The 21,902-nt window shown below is 44.2% G+C and overlaps 1 protein-coding gene across 3 annotated transcripts in view; it reads left to right on the forward strand.

Annotated features, from left to right (window-relative positions):
- Window positions 1–21,902, forward strand: part of SCUBE1 (signal peptide, CUB domain and EGF like domain containing 1) — a 1,846,233-nt gene that overhangs the window by 495,160 nt on the left and 1,329,171 nt on the right. For 2 of the 3 annotated variants that reach the window (XM_085652470.1, XM_085652471.1), the window contains exon 7: window positions 20,250–20,339. The exons of the other annotated variant lie outside the window; for it this stretch is intronic. In XM_085652470.1, coding sequence (XP_085508596.1) covers window positions 20,250–20,339 — 90 coding nt within the window. The remainder of the gene's footprint in view (window positions 1–20,249; window positions 20,340–21,902) is intronic. 3 annotated transcript variants of the gene reach the window in all.

Consider the following 21,902-nt stretch of genomic DNA (forward strand, 5'->3'; position numbering starts at 1 on the left):
GAGGGTTAAGCCATTTTTTTGTTGCAGAAAGTGATTTTTTCTGTCAAAAATGCCTACTTTGTTTGATCCTTGCCCTGCCTGTGGCAAAAAGAAGGCCAAGTCAGACACACATAATGTGTGCATTCTCTGCCTACCTGAGTCTCACTCTCCTGCCTCCTGTCAACACTGCAGGAAGCTATCTAAAAGAACCATCAAGGAGAGGGAGAGAATCCGTCTTTATGGCCTCTCAGAATGAGGTAGGTCTCCTGTAAGAACAAAGAAGAGGACACGTTTTACGTCGAGGAGCAAGGTCCCGATATGAGCTCGACGTCGAAGGTACCGGCGACGGAGTCGTCATCGAGGGCCTTGGCGCAGGAGCGCCATTCTTCAACTTCAAAAGCCAAGTCTCCTTTGGCGTTAGAACAGTGTCCGGCGTCGAGACAAGATCCTCCGCCGTCGACTCTTCAGCGACGATCGACGTCAAGACACAGATCATCGACGCCGAAACATAAGTCATCATCTTCGACGTTGAGACCGAAGTCTCCGTCGGCGTCTCAGCAAAGATCAACATCGAAGCAGAGGTTGTCGGATGTTCAATCGCCGACGTCAAGGCAGAGGCCTCCGTCGACGTCAGCAAGGCATTCTACGTCGAGACAGCAGTCTCCATCGGTTTCACAGCCGACGTCGAGACAGTCCTCCGTCGAAGGAAAGGCGCTCGACATCGAGGATGAGCCCTCCGTCGAAGCGAAGACGATCGACGTCAAGGCAGGACACGTCGTCGAGGAGACACTCGGCGTCAAGGCACAGCCCTCCGTCAAAGCGAAGAAGATCGACGTCGAGATGCAGGTCTCCGAGGCAGTCGGCGTCGAGACGCATGTCTTCGCCGAGATCAAGAAGATCGACGTCGAGACAAAAATCTCCGTCGTGACGACGTCGAGGCACAGGTCTCCATCGATGTCAGTCCCTGTGAGTTTCTCTCCGTCTCCTTCATCGACGTCGAGAGCAGGCTCCCACCATTCCATCGCCAGGTCTGGTTCTCCAGAGGTGGTTATTTCGTCCTCAAGTAGCCAGGACTCTCCCTCTGGTCATCAACGTCCAATAGAAAAGCTCATCAGGAAGGACGGAAATCTCCATGTCGTTTTCCTGTTATAGCGGAGAGGTCTCCATCCATTCACCTCTTCAATATACTCCTCAAAAAGAGACTTCTCGCCTACCCTTACTGACAGTCCACCGTCGAGGATCTCTCCGGTAGACAATGTAAGCACATTCCAGGACGTGCTTTCCAGTGGGCTACCAAACTGAACATTCCTATGCCTGTTCAGCAGAGTACTTCTTCGGTTATTTTCAAAACTTTTTCCCAGGAGACGTCCTCTCGCCCGTTACTTCCATTGGTACCGGGACTTCTTAAACCGATTATGAACATCTTTCTTACGCCGGCCACTCTCAAGACTGCACCATCGAGAATTCTAAAGAAGTATCGTCCTCCGGAAGAAGAGCCCTCCTTCTTGAAGTCAGATCCAAAGCCGGACTCCGTAATCGTGGCTGATGTCAGAATGACCCACTCAGTGGCCTCCTTGTCTACAGTACCACCAGACAAGGAGAGCAAGACACAAGACTCATGGGGGAGTAAAGTATGTGGCACTTCTGCATCCATGCTTAAAGTCTCCAGTGCATCAGCTCTATTGGGGCATTGCGATAGAGCTTTATGAGACTCGCTACAGCGTTTTACAGAAAAACTGCCCAAGGAAGACTGTAAGGACTTCGAAGAAATTTTTCAGGAGGGCAGCTTGGTAGTGAACCAAGTAATTAGTTCTGCGGCGGATGGAGCTACACTTTCAGCACACTCCTACACCCACGGAATTTGTGCCAGATCTTCATGCCTTCGCCTGACAGCATTGAAGCCAGAGGCGCAGCCCTGTATTCTCAACTTGCCATTTTCCGGTTTATCGTTGTTTGGCTCGCACACCGATGAAGAGATGGAACGGATGAAGACCGAACTAGATACCCTGAAGGCGGTGGGGCTGGAGAAGAGAAAAGAGTTTAGTCGCCGTTACCGCAATACTGATCGCCGCTCCTTCCAACAGAGGGTTCAATCCCCTCATTGACAAAAGAACCAAAACCAACAGGGTCAGCAGAAATCACAGTATCAAAGCCGGCGATCTAACAGGGGAAGAGGAGGGAACCGTCAGTCCTCTACCTCGACGAAAACTCCAGCCAAGCAATGAGTGCCCGCTTCCTCCAGTACCGTTCACCACTCCAGTAGAAGGAAGTGTTGCGAATCATCTGCAAGAGTGGCGAGCCATCACGAAGGATCAGTGGGTGTTGGCCACGCTGCAGAATGGGTACTCTCTACGTTTCCGACGTCGTCCTTCCTCGATCCCTCCGGTACCGTCATCATGCTGCCAGGTCAACATGCTGCAGAGGGAAGTGGGAATCCTTCTCCAAAATCAGCAATAGAGAAGGTTCCAAGGTCACAAAGAGGTCGAGGAGTTTATTCCAGATACTTCCTGGTAAAGAAAAAAGGCCGAAAGTCGGAATACAGGCCCATTCTGGCTCTGCGAACACTCAACAAGTCCATCAAACAAGAAACATTTCGCATGTTGGCTCTCCACCAAATATATCCTCACCTCCGCAAAGGGGATTGGATGTGTTCGCTGGATCTGCAAGATGCCTATTTTCATATACCGATAAATCAGCATTACCGGCAATATCTACGATTCATAGTCGGAACATCCCACTATCACTTCAAAGGGCTGCCTTTCGGGCTGAAGTCAGCTTCCCGGGTGTTCACCAAGTGCATGGCAGTATTGGCAGCTGCTCTGCAACGCAGAGGCATCTTCGTCTACCCTTATCTGGACGATTGGTTGCTGAAAGGCCCCTCTCCACAGAGTGTGATGAACCATTTCCAGCAGTGCCTAGGGCTTTGTCAAAAACTGGGACTACATGTGAACTATGAGAAGTCAACGCAGCAACCCACTCAAACAATCCACTACCTGGGGGCGCTGATAGACTCCGAGCGAGGAAAAGTGTTTCCTTCAGAGGAGAGACAATTATCCATCATTCAGAAGGGCAGACTGATTTTAAAGAGCAGCCTGTCTTCGGTGCGTCAGATCACCTCCCGCTTGGATCGATGGCATCCTGCATTTTTCTGGTGCCCAATGCCAGATTGAAAATGCGTCCTCTACAGCAAGATCTAGAGGACAAATGGGATCAACGGTTTTCTCGCTGGGAAGACAAAATGTGTCTATCACGCGCAGCCAGAGCATCCATTCCGTGGTGGATGAAGAAGGGCAACCTGAGGGTAGGAGTACCGTTCCATCAAACTCCTCCCTCTCAGACTCTGGTCACAGACGCATCGCTGCAAGGATGGGGAGCCCACATGGGGTCTCTCCAGACGCAAGGCCTATGGTCCTCAAAGGAAAAGTTGTACCACATAAACATGCTGGAGCTAAGGGCTGTTCATCTGGCTCTCAAGGCTTTTCTCCCTTCGATTCAGGCGATTTCCATCCTAGTACAAATGGACAAAACCACCACCATGTACTACCTGAACAAACAGAGAGGAACTCACTCGAGGACTCTCTCTTTGGAGGCACAGACCCTTTGGCACTGGCTTCTGGCGAGGAATCTATCCATCACAGCAGTTCACCTGCTGGGAGAGCAGAATTCTCAGGCAGATGCCCTCAGCCATCACTTCAAGGAACAGCAGGACTGGGTCCTCAATGGCGAGGTGGTCGACGGCATCTTCCAAGCTTGGGGCCGTCTAAGCATAGACCTGTTCGCGGACGACGAAAACAAAAAATGCCGAGACTTTGCCTCAAGGTACTACCGACCAGGATCGAAGGGGAATGCCCTTTTGATCAGCTGGTCAGGGGCATTTGTGTATGCCTTTCCACCCCTGTCTCTCATTCTGAAAGTGGTGACCAAGCTATGTCACTCGGACATCACAAAGATACTGATTGCTCCGACTGGCCGAGGCAGTGGCGGTACCCGGACCTTCTACATCTGTCAGTCTGCCCACACAAGAGGCTGCCGTGTAGACCGGACCTGCTTTCCAAGATGAACGGGAGGCTTCATCACCCCAACCTTCCATCACTGAGCTTGGCAGCATGGCTCCTGAGGTCCTCCAGTATGGGCATTTAGGTCTTCCACAGGACTGCATGACCATATTGAAAGAGGCAAGGAGACCTTCTACAAGACATTTTTATGCCTGCAAATGGAAACATTTTTACATTTGTTGTATGCAAAATAATTGTAATCCCACCAAGGGGCAGGAGGAGGTAGTTTTGCCCTATCTGCTTCACCTAGCCAGAGCAGGTTTGAAATTCTCATCCATTAAGGTACACCTGGCTGCCATTATGGCGTACAGGCGTTCTCCTTCTCAATCCTCATTCTTTCAGTTTCCGGTCCGACCTCTTTCACCTCCTTGGGAGCTGAATTTGGTACTATCAAAATTGATGGGTCCACCCTTTGAGCCTATCCACAAAGTAACCTTACAACACCTTACATGGAAGGTAGCTTTCTTGGTAGCTATCACCTCAGCTCGTAGGGTGAGTGAGATACAGGCCCTCTGTTCTAAAGAGCCCTAATTGGTCTTTCATCTCAATAGGGTAGTCCTCAGAACTCATCCTTCCTTCCTTCCGAAGGTGGTGTCCGATTTTCATGTAAATCAAACTATTTCTCTTCTGAACTTTTTTCCCAATCCCTCCACTCCAGCTGAGAGGGCTCTACATTCATTAGACCTTAAAAGGATTTTGAAGTTATATCTTGACAGGTCGAAGCCATTGAGGAAATCTGATCACCTATTTATTATTTATGGTTCGTTCAGAACAGGTTTCCCAGCATCAAAGCGATCCATCTCCAGATGGATAGTCTCATGCATCAAATTGGCTTACCAGTTGGCACAGAAGCCTCTTTTGTCCACTCCCAAAGCTCATTCCACGAGAGGAAAAGCAGCTACAACTGCTTTCCTCAATAATGTACCGCTCTCTGAGATCTGTAAAGCAGCCACTTGGAGATCAGTGCATACATTTACAAGGCATTACTGTCTTGACTCAGATACTAGAGTGGACACTCAAGTAGGTCAAGCCTCCTTGTGGAATCTGTTCAACAGCTGACTTTTCGGTTGGTTGTTAACAAGGTCACTTCGTTTCTCATTTGCCTGCAGGTGGATGAAGGGCTTGCTATTCTATTCAGTGCTTATGACTATTGATGAGGATCCCCTGGAAGAGAAGGATAAGTTACTTACCTGTAATCCTAGTTCTCTTCCAGGGGTATCCACAGCAAAGTCATAGGCAACTCACCCACCTCCCCAGGCAAATGAGCTTATTTCATTGTTAAATATTATCTTGGTGCCCTGATCTTCAGGGTTATGCAAAGAACAACTGACCTAACTGTCACCCCTGAGTCATGATGGGAAGCTAGGGGTTATGGCTGCCTTAAAGGTACGGTGCCAGTTTTTATGGGAGATTACTTTCATTTTCTATGTTGGTTTATAATGCAGCCTGTAGGCTAACAATGCCTGCTTTTCTTTTGCAGTTTACTCATGAGATTTACTCATTAAAAACAGAGTTCAAGTGCTTCTTGCCCTCATGTGTTTTTATACATATATTATGTTTATGTATATTTGCAAAAGCAGTCTATGTGTTTTATTACATTGATAGCCTCCTATATGAGAGCTGCATTGGTATTAGAAAAAAAGATATATGTTTTTATATATATATATATATATATATATATATATATATATAGATATATAGATATATATATATATGTTTTTCATATATAATTTCTATTATTTCCGGGGTCCCCGCACCTCGTCGGGAATATTCAGTGCTTTTGACTTTGATGAGGATACCCCTGGAAGAGAACTAGGATTACAGGTAAGTAACTTATCCGTCTTGCAACTCTCTGAACCAATACTCTGATTATTATCATCCACAACACTATCTTGCAGACAATTCACACCCCTGCACTCATTCAACACACTCTGCCCCTTCTCCTTTCTCACACCATTGCCCCTTTCTGCTTGTATATCCTCATCCACAAATTTCTCATTACTCTTTTAAGGAACAATAATTATCCACCAATATTTGTCACCTCAATCTCTTTTACTTTGGTCACTATCATGTTTACTGTCCCCATTACTCCTGATCATCGCCAAACGACTCATGTGGCAGATAGTACCATCATCCAGTTCCATCATATTCCTTATTACTCTTAAAATTGTTTTAGGATTGCTGAACCTACTTTTTCACTTAGCCACCATCTTGTGGATTTAACACGTACCCGTTGGTCCACCACCAATTCAACTTTGTGAACACTATGTCTGGTAGTGAAATACGTTCTTTTTTTCTTGGGATGCTAATATACATTTTTTAATCATTCCCACATCCCATCATACTTTCTTTCCTCTCTAATTCCCACCTGAAATTGCTTTGGAATGTGGTACATGCTCCCTCATTATCCCAAAAGAACTTTCTTTAACTGACTCATGTCGGGCGGACCACCACCGACAGGGTGTCAGTGGTGGTCCGCCCAACATCAAGTGTATTGGTCCAACAACCGGATTATGATACCGGAAGTCTCAGGATTTGGGCAGGGGGGAAGACTGCCTCCTCTGACAGGCCCAAGGAGCCTGTCGGGGCGTCAATCAGAGCCAAATTCCATACAATTGAGGTGGTGCCTGAGGAGGGCCTGCCATAGGGATTAGGATTTCAGTTTCCAACAGCTTTTCATGGTGGGCTGAATGCCATGGAAAGGCTGTCAGAAACGGACTTTGTGGCCCCTAGGAGGGCCCCCATCCCCTGTAGGCCTCCATGATGTGGCCTGGGAGGCACATGTGGTGGCCCACAAACATCCATGCACCGTGTGCCAGCACTCGGTGCATGGATGTTCAAAAATGTCCCTTTTTCTATTGCAGCTTGTGTTGCGTCGCTTTTCCGGGCCGCAGCAGAAGCTGCAGTAGAGAAAGGGATGTTTCCAATCACCTACACAGCAGTCGTATCCTAATCTGAAGAGTGGGACAGCTGACTAATTGTCGGGCAGTCCCACTTGCAAAGCAATGTGCCATCGTAAAGACCCTCTATGTGTCCACACCGTTTTTCTTAACTCGTTCTTCCAATTTCTCTTCCCTGACTAGCTAGCTGCAATATACCCTTAATACTTCTGTTCAATCTCTCCATGACACATTTACCCCTAGGATGAAGAGTGCCGTAAGCACACCAGCAAATTCCATAAATGTTTTTATTTCCTCTGACATGAACTGGACACCATTATCCGTGAGCACAGAAGTAGGGAAGCCCTCTGCCACAAATATATTTCTGATAAGAACTTAATTACATTTCTTGTATCCGTTTTTTCAACTATCACTACTTTAGGCCATATCCAAAACATATCCATTAGTACCAAAATGTATTTACATGCCCCATCTCTCCAGAACACAGGCCCCATGATATCCAATGCCACGTCTTCCTATGGTAAATTAGAACACCCTAAGGAACTCAAAGGGGAATTAAGTGTCTTCTGAGATTTATCAGCTCTCTCACATTCCATGCAGCATCTCACAAATTTTTCTATTTCAGCATCAACTTTAGGCCACCAATTTGGTGTATTTATGTTAAGTTTGGTACGTGCAATGCCAGCATGTCCCTCATATTTTTTATGGTCACTATCATTCATATTTTATATGGTGGTATAACTTTGTCACCTCTCACCAAAAACATATCTTCAACTCTCAACTCATCTCTGACTTCCCAAAACTCCTTCATTTCACCCAGAAGCTCTCAGTCTTCACATAATCTCCCCAACCTCTCACAATTTTCTCCTTGACAGATTTCAACAAATCATCCTCCAGATCCCCCTTCTTCCACTCTTCCTTCTGAAAACCCTTTGCTTCACTGGTTGTAAAAATTCCTGCAACACACACATCCTTCCAAGAACTGTCTTCCCGGCTAGGGATTGTCTTTTTGGCTCAGATCCCCTGAATTTGACAAATCCTTGGACCCTTTTACTCACCTGGGGCCATGTTTGACTGCGGTCCTCATCTCTCCAATCTCCCGCATTTGGGTTAGAGATCTTCAGAGGAAACGTGATAGATGTTCTGACCGCGGAGCCCGAGCAACATGGCCAATGCCCGGTGGAGCTGTCTAGACAGCTATAAAGGAGATTGGCTCCGGTTCCCCACCTCAGCCGTCAGCTACCCAGCACAGGGCACAGTTCATCCTTGTCTCTCCACTGTGTCTCCTTCTTCCCCCGCCTTTCCAACGAAACACTGATGATTTTGACGGCGACAGCCGGCGGGGGTGCAGCGGCGGTGAGTACCATGGCACTACAGACCAGTGCTCCCATGCTTGTTTTTTTTACTTTTTGAGTTTGGGAAGTTGCGCCCTCCTGGTCCCCGCTTCTGCCTCACTTATCTGGGGCAGCTACCTTGGCACCCGAGATGACTTCCCCTGACTTTAACTTGCTGAACAGCGACACTGCTACCTCTGTAGCACCGAGCTTGTGCACATCGACGACCCGTTCATGATCGGCGATTACTAGTCCTCCTCCCTCCGTGATCCTGAGGCTGCCTCCCCCATCCAGTCCTGCGTGGAGCCATGAAGCAGCTCCAATGTGGTTTTCTTTGTATTGATTTTTGTATATCACCCCATTTTGGGAAAACTCTTTCGATGTCCGTGACCTGGGTCCTCATATGGTGGTTTCATCTGATTCTCACTGCTGCTGGACTGCTCCCTGTTCACCTGACTGACCCTTTACTTCAGTGGACCCCCCCTTAGTTTTCCTTAACCCCTCTCATCTTGTATAGTCACTGAGACACAGAATGTTTGGGATTGCTGGCCCCCAGCCGGTTTGTCTTGCACATTGGCTGTTTTGTCCCCCTGTAGTACTCTCCCCCTTGACGGTCTACCTGACCTGATATGCATTCCATACCCCTTTTTCTTTTCCACCTCCACCGTCTATGCCCCATATGACGTTTGTCTTATTTATGCTATGCGCTAGTAACTCAGGTTATTTTGTAACACTGTTTTTCCCTATGTTTTACTTGGCTCCTGTAACAGATTTAATTTTGTAACTTGTAACTCGCTGATCCTCATGTAAAGCGCCCTGATACCTCTGGGTCTAGCCAGCTCTATATAAAACTCTGAAAATAAATAAAATAAAAATTCACCTCTCTAAGAGGCAATGACAAACTTCTCAAGAATTCTGTTGTTACATTTATTTTTCCTGGCACGTACTGTACCTATACAGAAAATCTTTCAATCGTATCGACAGCCAAGCAATACGTGCCACAGCTCTGGATAAGCAATCAGTGGTTAACAACTTTGTCAAAGGCTTGTGGCCAGATCGTACAATATATTTTCTACCCCACAAGAATTTACAAAAATATTCAAGTGCTCAAACACAAGCTAATGTCTCTCTTCCTATAACGGAGTACTTCTCCTCTGTCTGCGACAATGTTCTAGGTGCAAAAGCAATTACAACTTCAGCCCCTTAATTGCTTCTTGTGTGAGCCCACTCCCCAACCTTTTCTCACTAGCACCCGTTGTGACAAAAGTTTCAGCAGTAGGATTGAAACCTTGCAAAGTAGTTGCTTTGCCAATTGCCTATTTAATCTCCAAGAAAGATTCTTCATATTGAACAGACCGCTCAAAATTGCTTATTCTTAAGTGAGGTGCTCATCTCATGTGTCTTCTCCAAAAACTTTTCCACATATTTAGATAAAAATTCTGCCAAACCTAAAAATGAGTTAAGCTCATCCTTATTTTGGGCAACAGTGCTTTACTAAGGCCTTCCACCTTAGTAAAGCACTTTTGATTTTTTTTTTACTTTTGAGGGGTTTGATTCCCTTATCACTAATTTCATGCCCCAAATACTTGACTGAACGCTCTGTAAGTTTGCACTTGCTCATTTCTAAGGTGAGCCCCCTTATCCTCAAAATGTTCAACGCTTATCATGGTGCTGATTTTTCCCATGATCAAAACATCATCCTGGAAAAATGTTACCTCCCGAATATTTCCGAATAGTTGCGTCATTATCCTCTGGAAAACTGCCACTGCCCACGCAAGACCGAACGGAATGCATCAGAAGTGATAGCACCCAAACGACATGCAAAACGCCATAAGATGTTTACTGCAAGGGTCCAACATCACCTGGTGATATGCAGTGGAAAGGTCCAATGTTGAGAACCATTTAGAATTTCTAGTGAGCGATAGCATTTCATCAACCTGTGGCAGAGGAATTTGGTCCACAATCAAGTTGTTATTCAGCCCCCTTAAGTCAGCACACTAACAAGCCTTGATATCTGTTTGTCTGTTTACCACCAATGGAGAAATCTACTCAGATGCCTTCTCTGCTTGAATAATGTGGGCTTCTATAAGTTTATCCTACTCAAACTTCACCCCTTCTCTGACAATAAATGGGATATTATGTGCTTTATGAATTTTTGGATTGGCATTGTGCTTAAGTCTGATTCAATGCGCAAAGCCCTTCAATTTCCCAATTTTCTCGTGGAGCACAGATGGAAATTCTTATAACACCCACTTTCTGGTGTCCTCTCCTTCACAAGCAACCAGTACTTGCTAAGGACTGTTTGGATCCAAAATGGTATTACGGTTTCTTTGATTCTTTCATCCCAGCACTGATGGACCATCTTTAGCCACATACAACTTAAACAAAGCATGCCTATTTTTAAATCTGAACACTAATTGTCTCAAACCTGGTATATCAATTTTCTCCCCCATGACACATTCTGGATTGATATCCGATGGTTCCAAATGATCCCCAATACCTAAAATAAAATGTTTCTGCCAAACACTCTCTGCAATATTAATATATGGAGTTCCAGAATTTGCAGTCACTTGTATCACTACTCCACCTGAAGAGACCCAACATAGGGGTTTGTTTTCCCCATCACCAGAGATTTTTAGTGCCACCTACTTTTTGTACTCAAACTTGGAATCATTTCCATTCACACTTTCATATGATGTGGAATCCTCCTCGTCACTTCTAGCGACCATAGCACTCTGACCCCACTCATCCACATCCGGCTAATTAGCTGCTGCTAGTGCTTTAGGTAGGATTTGGCGATGGGTATCCCTTGGCGCATTAAGCAGCCATACGACTAGGGGCAGAATATAGCTGGAGACTTGGCGAAGGTATGTATGTAGCAGCCATGGTTTGTGGATAGCAGTTGATTTATTTTCAAAGTAGAACTGTACCACCTACCGCGGCACACCTTATATGACATGATGCAGCTCCTTACAAACCATGTGAGACATCCATCTGTGTTTCTTTGTGCATCCATTGCAACCTACAGTCACCTGCACATTGTTGCCTGTTACTTCCGCCAAGTCCTTATATGAGGATATTCACAACACCAAAAAATGGGGCGCAGTAGAGGAGGAGGTACTCCAATCCGAAGAAGTTAAGGGAACTCGCAAACATCCTATATCCATGCAGTTGGCTATTTTACTTCACTCCTTTACACAAGAAATATCAGATGAGCCGGGGTCCCAGGCAATTCGCTCCCCCGTCACACAAATACGCTTCCCGGTACCTCTGGATAGTCCCCCTGCAGAATAGGCGCCGAGTGAGTCCGGACTGGAAGCTGGAGATAGACGGCGAGCGCAGCATCTTTTATGCGATGTTCCAGGGTTCCCCACCTGCGCAGACATGACCCGAGGCTTAGCCAGAAAGTGGTAACTAGACGGCCCTCTTCATGCGACTAGACGTAAGACACGGTGTACCCCAGTTATATTTCCCCAGTTCTCCAGTTTAAATCATTGGCTGGCATATAGAACCATTTACAGCATAGGGCTGCAACTAAGAGCGATCCCCCAACTGTCGGTACAGCCCATAGACTACCTTGCATGGACTCAGACCTAGCCCTACCTACCAATCTGTAATAATGAGATCCTGTTTAATAATGTTTGGTGTAGCATGTACTCAGATGTTATTCTACTGCATGACAAGATGTATAATTAATGGGAATTACGCTACATTCGTAATAGCTACTACTGTACTGTTATTCTAGAAATGCCATTAAAATGATTTTATAAAAATAAATGATATTCACAACACTAGCACATACACAGCCACTAAACTGTCACTCCACATGACAGCAAGGATTGGCAAAGCCAATAGGTCTTGCTTTATTGACCTATTGGCTTAGTCCACGCTTTTTGCTGATGTTGTGCAGTTTCAGCAAATAAAAAAAAATAGACAAAGCCAATAGGTCTGAGTTTAATTTGGTAACACAAGGAAACAACGTGTTCATACCTATCTACATGGTAGCACAATAAAGTCATAGCAAACAGATACACTTACATAGGCACACCTATAAAGGCAGACCTAAAGGCATTCTTGTGCACACGTAAAGGCAGACAGAGGCACACACATATGCAATATAAACATCGCTAGATAATAATGGGGGTAAAACACCATTTGGAAGATATAGAGGAGGGAGAGAGAATGATATACGTTGGAGGGAAAAAATGATAGACAAATTAATTGTCAGGAAGAGAATGAAAGAAGCATGAAAAAAAATGAAGAAAGTTTGCATGTACATGCAAAGTATGAACAGGACATTGGAACAGCAAACACTTGCATAGCTTCCATGTCAAACTTAGCAGGAACACCATCTTTGCCTCCCCGATTGAAAGGGCATGAATTACAAAATGGATATCAGGGCCAGTCTATGCAGTGTTAAGGGCTGTTTGAAGATTTATTTATTTATTTTATTTTTAGAGTTTTATATAGCGCGAACTAGACCCGAGAAATCGAGTATCAGAGCGCTTTACATGAGCACCAGTTTCGTTACAGAAGAACACATTCATTTTTGGTAAGCACAGGGAGATTAAGTGATTTGCCCAGAATCACAGGATGTTTTAGCATCGTTGCCGAGACCCGAACCCGGTTCCCTCGCTTCGAGGTCGACCGCTCTAGCCGTAAGGCTACATCCTCTCCCCAAAATTAACTGCACAAAGTAATGCACAGAGGTATAGTACAAAGGTCAGTGGTGCTGGAGCAATTTTCAGAGTGGGTGTTCTGCTATTAAAGTTAAATCACTGAATTTTATAGGGATTGTGAAAAATCAAAGTGTCGATAGCAAGGGATTCACTCCTATTCAACAGGTGAGTATTGAGAGTGTGGTGTTGGACCTGACATCCGTTGCGTGGCTTTGCTCCAACTTCTTGCCTTCCATCCTTCTGATTTCGCTGATTTTGTTTTTGATGGTTTTAGGACTTTGCACACTTTACCACTGGTAACTAGTGGTATAGTGCTTATGCTCTCTCCTTTAAACATGGTAAACTTGGCTTACACCCAATTGGCACATTTAATTTAGGCCACTAATAGGCCTGCAGCAGTCATTGTGTTTCCCACTTAAGTAGCCCCTTGAAAATGTCTCAGGCCAGCTATTGTAGCCTGTGTGTGCAACTTTAAACTGGCATTTCAACCTGGGAAAAATACATTTTTTGCCAACCCTAAACCTTCCTTTATAATACATATAAGACACCCCTACGGTAGCACCCAAGCAGGCCACAGGGCAGGGTGCAATGTATTTGAAAAGTTGGATATGTACTTTTCACGTTTGCATGTCTTGCTAGTGAAACACTCTTAAATTCGTTTTTCACTATTGCAAGGCTTACCTCTCCCATTGGATAACATTGGTTTACCTTATTACATTTAATAAGTTATAACTTTAATCTGGGAGCAAGTAAAACTTTAATTTGGGAGCAAGTAGGAATGTCTAGTATGGTGTCTGAAGAATTGCAATTTAAAACCCTTTTTAAAGGTAAAGTCTGATTTTAAGTCGCGTTTTTGGAAATGCCTTTACAGAAAGTTAGCATTTTCTTGTCTTAACCATTTGGTACCCTCAGCCTGTTCCTGGGTCACATGACTAGGTGTAGCTGGCAGGTGGAATTTGTGCATTGCTCCCAGACACTGAGGCAAAGGGAGAATAGGTGTTAGCAGGATAGGCCATCTCTAACTTGATGAGGGGGGAGCTGTCACATACCACACTTGCACATCACAAAAGCTCTGCCCAGCATGCTCGCAAAGGGTTTTGACAATAATCTTTTGTGTCCCCAGGCAAGCCAGGGCAGGGAGGTAGAAAATTCCAAGCACCTCTGGAATAGAAACCTCCAGAACCACATTCTACTTCAAAGTGAGCAGCCGGTATAGATAATGGATCCTCAGACACAACTCTTCAGTCACCTCTGGATTTATGGAAGACTTGTAAGGACTGCTGTGGTGCTCTGCAAGAAGGAATGCTCCTGCGCTGCCTGAGTGAAAGGGATTGGATCTGCATCTTGATCCCGGGATCACCAGAGTGACTTCAAGGGCTAGTTGGCTGGCCTCCTGCTCAGAGCCTTAGGGACTCCAAGGGCTAGTTATTGATACTTCCCGGGGCATGGGGAGGAACTTGTCTGCGGGCTCTGAGACCTACTCGCTCGCCTCGCTCCCCCCTATCTCTCATCAAGCTATGGAAGCACTGTTTGTCAAAGTAAAATTAGGGTCCCCAGATGACCCCATGAAACCCGAGGCTTTCAGAAAATTTCAACAGTGTCTCCTGCCTGAATGCTTGGACCTAACCTATCTATCCCTATCGTTGGCGGTGGTCCCTAAGCCCTGGAAGCATGCCAAGGTAGTTCCCCCTACTGAAAGAACCATCACTAGTTGCGTCCAAGACAGAAAATTCTGACCAATTTCGCTGCTCCCGTTCCTGTCCAAGATCACAGAATCACAAGTTAATTCAATCTTAACTCATTACCTGGAAGCAAACTCAATGCTAGACATATCTCAAAACGGATTCCGTCCTCGGCATAGTAGCAAGTCTACTCTGCTGGTGGTCATAGAACAGCTACGGACCTCCTTGGATGCAGGCAGAGCTACAGCATTAATTCGTCTGGATCTGAGCGCAGTACGTCTCCCATGAGATCCTGCTCCATCGTCTTGAGGAGCCCTCTCCTGGTTTTCATCCTTCCTAGACGGTCGGACCTTCCAAGTTACCACCTCCCCTTTCCTCTCCTGCACTCACCCATTACGCTGTGGGGTGCCCCTGGGGTCAGCACTGAGCCGTACCTTATTCAACGTCTATGTGAGACCGTTGGCTCTGCTGGCCAAAGCCCGGGCCATCTCACTGGTGTCATACGCAGATGACACCCAGCTGGTGATCGCCTTCTCCAACAATCCCAGCCAGGTCGCAGCAAAATTTAAACAGGATCTAACAGCCATCTTGGAGTGGGTGGCCGCTATCTATTTGCAGCTAAATTCAGCCAAATCCAAGATTCTCCAGGTAGGCAGGGATTCCCATCTTTCGTCCAATGAGTGGTGGCCTCCTGCTCTTGGAGTGCCCCCCATACCCAAACCTGTGGTGAAGAACCTAGGTATAATGATGGACAGTGATCTCACCTTTGAGGCCCACGCCAAATCAGTGGCAGGGAAATGTTTTGGACTGTTGCGTGGCCTAAAGCCAATACTAGGTCCCTTTGACTCTCAAACCTGGCAGCTGATCATCCAATCATCAATCCTGGCCAGATTGTACTATTGTAATGTGCTACTTTTGGGTGCTAACAAATCCGTGATCAAAAGGTTTCAGTGCATTCAGAATACTGCTGCTCGCGCTATCTTCGCCCTTCCTAAACACTGTGATGTCTCCAAACTTCTCTGCCACCTTCATTGGCTTCCTCTAGAACAGAGAGTGCGCTTCAAAACACTCTGTATCACCCATAAGATCCTTCTAAGCACTGGCCCTAGAATCTTGAGGGATCTATGTTCCTACTACGCACCCACATGAGCGCTGCGCTCGGCAGATCTGACAGAGCCCCTCGTATAAGGAGGGCCAGAGCGGGTGGCCGTTTCTTCAAGCTGTAGACCCCAACCTTTGGAACTTGCCTCGAAGTGAAGCCTGCCTGCTTTGTGCCAATCTACCAGAGGATTAAGCCAGGTTAAAGTGGGGTTACTCGTAACATTACCCTGAAAGGAATTCTAGTTGCTTCTTGACTTGGGTTTCACCCTCTTCAACCAGTAATCGCATTTCCTATGTGGTATGTAGCTGGTGGGGCATTTTGGGGGACACTGGTGCAAATATACTACTAAAGCAGGGTGTGGTAGTGCAAAGTCATTTACAATTAGCACATTTTCCATTGAAATGCCATAAAATTCTCACTGACATGCAGTTTTATTTAGATATATTGCGCACAAATGATAATGTTTGGAGATCTGGTTACACCTAATATTTATTGCACATGACTAAGAAAAGGGTCTTGATTTGTTTTGATCCTTTAAAATCTTTTTTTTTATCATACCTCAGAATTATAAAAACATGTGCTTCATGTGTGCTTTCCTAACTGCTGATATAATTTGAAATATTTGTAGAGTTCATCTACGGTATTTAAAGGTTACTGTGTGGTAGAAACATACTACAAACTTTTCTTTCACACACCTTCACCCCAGCAATATTGTCAGATTATTCACTTTACAAAATCCTGTTAATTTGCAGTCAGAAAAATAAAAGTAAACAACAATCTCCTTGTTAAAAAAGCAGGATTTTTTTTTCACAAGATACATCCTTACATTTGCCTTGTATTTGAAAGCTCAGTAAATATGACAAGATAGAAACTAATTTAAAGGCATCTTTATTGCTCATACATCTTCTGAACTCCAGCATGGGTATTTTGGGATTGCTGCAGCGCACCCTCACGCCTTCGTCCAGGCCCCATGACACAAGTAAACACGAATTTACCAGAAACTATCTCCCTGCCAACCTTGCCGCTGTAGATTTCACTATGTAACATGGTCTGTGATAGATAGTAATAGTCTCTGCAACCCGGGTGGTGGGAAGAGAAGTGCAAGAGGGGCAACAACAAGTGGACAAAGAGAGAAGCTCATGGGCAAGGGAGAACTACATGGACAGAGGGCGCACAGATGATGCACCAGGTGGGAGACAGCAACATGGGCGCTGGGTGAAGAGAATCACAGGTGTGAGAAATAGCAATATGGGGCAGAGGAGGAGAGAAGTAAATGAGGGAGACAGCTTGAAAACACATTTTGCTAAACCTCAGCAATGGAAAGTATAAATACCAGCCAGGCAGAGAGATGATACAGGTTATGCTCCAAGAAAGGAAAACACAAGATTAACAAGCTGCAACAGGAAAAGTACTTGAATAAGAGGCAAGCAAATGATAGTGACAATAAAGCCAACTAATGGTAATCAATGGGCAGGTTTAATTCCCAGGGGAACTCTTTTTTTTTTTTTTGGGATATCTTTATTACATTTGTATTATTTTCTCAAGACAGTCTAATCAAGCATGGGTATAATGCACTTACATACATAATCGATATCACTGTGTCATTACATATGAAGTTCCAGGTAGTACCACTTAGTGAGCACAGCGTGATGTGCCTCCGACTCTCTAAGGGTGACATGCATTGGCAGATCAATATAGGTATACGATACCTACTTATACCGTCGCCTCTAATTGAGGGGCAGGACATGTCTATCATATGGGTCTTCTTCCTACAATAATTGGTCCGATATAAACGTGTCTAGTAACCCCATGTCATACAACTTGTGTTCAATACAATCATTAAATACCAATAAACAATAAAGTACAAATAATAGAAAGTGAACCAGTTCGTAGATTGCAAGATATCCTCATTCTACAACTCATGAACCATAACTAGGAAACTGAAAAGAAGTGCAAAAAAATAAGTTTAAAAAAAAAAGGAAGTATTGAGTACATAAGGGAACATGTATCTGATGCGACACATGCTTTTCGAGTGTAGTCATGTCGGGGGTCGCGTGCAGTGTGTTTGACTTTAGTCGCTGTTTCTGGTCACTACGTAGTTATGTGGGTGCCAGGGCATCATGTGGCTGGGACCGCATCTATGTAACATCTTGAGGGAATGCGGGGACATTGCCCAGCTTAACAGTCATGTCCACGGGTGTCTCGTGTACTCAGCCCATCCACTCCACCCAGGCAGTATTTCAGGCATCATCTCCCAATCGTTGTGTGGGGGGAGCGCATAACGCTGTGCTATTTTGTGCTAAAGTTTTCAGGATGTCGTCCCAGGCCTGCGCGATGGGAAACTTACGCAGCCTGGCCGTTTCTTCTCTATGAAGAATGGTGCTCTACGCCTGTGCCCAGTGTTCTAAAGATTTTAGCCAATGGGGTGCCTCCGGAGGGTCTTTGTGTTTCCATCTCTTAGTTATCAGCCGTTTTGCAGTAATTAAACCTAGGTCACAGAATCTAGAGCTTACTTTGTTGGCTTTCGTACGCTTAATTCCCAGGGGAACTCTTGGTAAGCCCACAATAGGTCCTTAACAATCAGATATGTGCCCTATCTGGTAAGTGCAACCTTAATGTGGCCCACGCACGGCCACAAAAATGGCCCATTTACAACCACAAAATTGGCCCACATACTGACCAGTCCGACTGGTCCATATGGCACTGCTCTAATACCCTATAGACCAATACAAATCTGGTACCACAGATGCTATCATTACCACAATTCCCGGAATAAATCTCAACACGTGTCTTGTTATTAACATATTAATACATATATATAATATAAAAAATTATACATATATATTAATACACCATTTTGATAAAGATAACAATGAATAAAAAATACTTTAAAAGATATTTTTGTCGATTTTGTTCTCGGTGTATTTTATATTTTAAATTTTTTCTCTGTTGACATCATAGCGTGGGAAAAAAAAGCATTGCAGCTGTACATAGAAAGTTGTGTTTTCGTTTATATGATCGTTTTTATTGTGTTATTAAAATCTCACTCATCTTTCCTAATGTTTACCGTCCACTAATATTTGAGTTCTCTTGTTTACGAACACATTTAAAACATTTTTCCAAATGAATACATCATGTAGTCAGTTACTCTCTTTAATAATGCAACTGCATGTTACTTTCTTTGCCGACATTATATTGTGTGTGTTGATTTGCTGGATGTCTTTTAATAGAATACTTTTATTATTTGTTTACTTTTGCCATACTTTCTGTTGAGGGTTCCTGATTGCCTGACTTGTCTGATTACATATGATCTGAAGATATTTACAGAACCAACAAAACTAAGCAGATAAATGTCAAAAGAATCCCTCCATTGCAGCCTGATCCAATCTAGAACTTGTTAAACTCTTTGTTATGACTAAGCTATATGTTAATCCCAGACATAAATCTTGCCAGCCTCTTTTCCATGATCTGGATGTTTGTTGTCTTCTGTGGTGTTTATTCTGAGTATCACTGCAAGATTGCAAACATCTGCAACTTCAGAAATATAGTTATAGCCTTTGTCTAACACATTTACTTAACATTCATCTTTCCTTCATGCAAAGTTCTTACTTTGATTTCTACTTATTTGTTATGCACGTTTTCTTTCTATACAAAACTGCTGACTGCTATACACATTTTTCTTACGTACAAACCTTATATGACTTTATGCTTTTGTCATCTTCTCCATCCTAGGCCGCCTCCTAATTTACTTTGTGTATTCCTATGTCTTACATGGTAAATAAACATGCAGAATACAACGTGTGTATGTTTATTCGATATGGAACTTTTGTGTTAAGCATAACCAACCAACCAGCATGCGTTGACCTCTTGCTACTAAATTGCGTAATTCTGACCTATCCTAACCCTTTATGTCATATCTCTGGTATAACATAACATTGCTATATCATAACATTGAATGTTTAGCTAGAAATGTTCCATAGACAAGCAGGCAACCAGCACTGCCCGATTCAGTCTTAATTATGTGTCTGTTTTGTTTGTTTATTTGCATGCTGTTTGTTTCCAGATTGTGTTGCTGATTTACCTGTGTCCTTCCATCACCAGATGGTGTCTGGTCTGTATGTTGTTATGCCCGAGAGTCTGTCTGAAACTTTTAACATTTCTTTCAAATGTAATCCTTGTTTGATGATTGTGGTGTTTTCCTGACTTTTCTACCATCTTGTCCATCCCAGCCACCATTAATGTCTGCCCGCATCACGTACCCTTGTGCGATTTTGTTATTTTATCTTTCTGGTGTGGCCCAGTACTAATTCAATCGTTTACTTTTTCCTCCATCCATTTCCCTTCTCGATTTAACTAGTGGTGTTTCACTGTTGCGTAGCGCCTGAAAGCTGGGGTGTGGTGATTCATGACTTACTTCTTGTCTTTGGTTACACAGTGACAAGAAACTGTCTTAGGCAGTGGAAAGTTGAGCTTTTGATTAACCAAATGCTCCATGTTTGTCCCCTACTTGTGTTTTAGAGAAGGATGAGGCTGCAATTGAGAGTTCTGAGTACAATACCACGTCAGTAGCTGATGTGGACAAGCGTGTGAAACGTCGACTACTTATGGGTAACACTTTTCTTCCACTTCTTTTGTTGTGCTGGCACTTTTATATATGTTTCTAATGTCGTTCACGTGACAGTAATCACACACAAACTCTTATCTTCAGAAATGTGTGTCCTTTCATGTGTTCTTGCTCGCTTGTGAAATATGTCCTTTAACACATTAGGTTATTTATTTATTTCAAGACAAACATAATGAAACGTACTCGGTTATGAACATCAAAGCAAACGTGACTACAGTATGCTGCTGAAAAAAAAAACAGATTTCCACGTTTGTTGCTGTTGCTAGCCCAAGCGTTTGCACATACTTTAGCGTCATATTAAACAAACCAAAGTCAGACCAAAGGCGTACTTGGAAGGAGGAAGAGAGGAGCACGTGGACATCGCAGGAAGGTGCTGCCTGGGGATGATGAGATCCAATGAAGAACAGGACTGTCCTACTTTTACACATCTTATGTTCCTGACGTTCCAGCGCGGGAGGGGGGTGGGATCTGGATTTTGAGATTCCTCCTTCACACAGGTAGGTGCTGGCCGCCCCCCACAGCTGTAGTTTCAAAGGGCAAGGATACTGAGACCTTGGAGTGCTGTGATCAAGGGCATGCGTTGGAAGTAGTCATCAATGTGCCATAGAAAAGACAGCATATTCAGGAGGTTCACGGGTTCGGTTGCCACGTGAAGCATTGCCAGTGTGGTATGGAAGATTCTATCTTCATGCCTTTGGCATGAGGAAGATTTTATTTCCAGGTTTGGGTGCAATGGAATGCAGACAGAGGTTCCGGAATTATGCTGGTAGAGGCTGTTGACAAGAACACAAGGTGTAATATGGGATTCCTGACAAAGGCATTGACAAAGGCAAGGCCTCCGACTCCACTGCAGCACTGTGAATATATTATTTTACCCAGCCCACCCCAGCTTTGGACAATAACAACATCTGGTCTTCGAAACAAACTCAAGGTAAAACTGCCTCTGCAGCTGAGGCATTGTTCATTCTGCTTACTTGCATGAATTGCCCCATCTATACTGCTGAAGTTACCAGATCAAAGCAAATCACATTTTAATATATATTTAGGTAGCCCTTAGTGAGAAAGGCAAAGATAAAACTAGAATTGGAAAGGGGATAGGCAAAAGTGAGCAGGTTAAATGAATAAGGAACCATAAACACAAATGCACCACAAGTGTGTTATGTAGCACATTTGGCTGATAGAAGACAGGACGATGAAAAATTAATCATTTGTGAGCTACTCACTGTTATACAGGTGACATTGTTTCTTCAGAGGAACGTGTTAGTTTGAGCATAATAAACCATTATAGCAACCTGTATTAAATATTACATATATTACAACAGATTTTTTGTTGCTTATCAGAGAATGTCAGGTTCTAACTGTAAATAACAGTTGACAAACACATTGGTGAGCAATTTATTTACTTCGAAAGGATAAAGGGTTACTTTGCCCTGTTAGAAATAGAATCTGAAGCCTGCAGGTTGCATACAAATCTTAACCAAGAGTGTGTATCTTATTGAACTAAATCACCAGTTGAAGCAGCCATCGTTTTTCCAAGAATGTTTACT

The sequence above is a fragment of the Triturus cristatus genome, chromosome 4_1, assembly GCF_964204655.1.
Source record: "Triturus cristatus chromosome 4_1, aTriCri1.1, whole genome shotgun sequence".
Classification (NCBI taxonomy): Eukaryota; Metazoa; Chordata; class Amphibia; order Caudata; family Salamandridae; genus Triturus; species Triturus cristatus.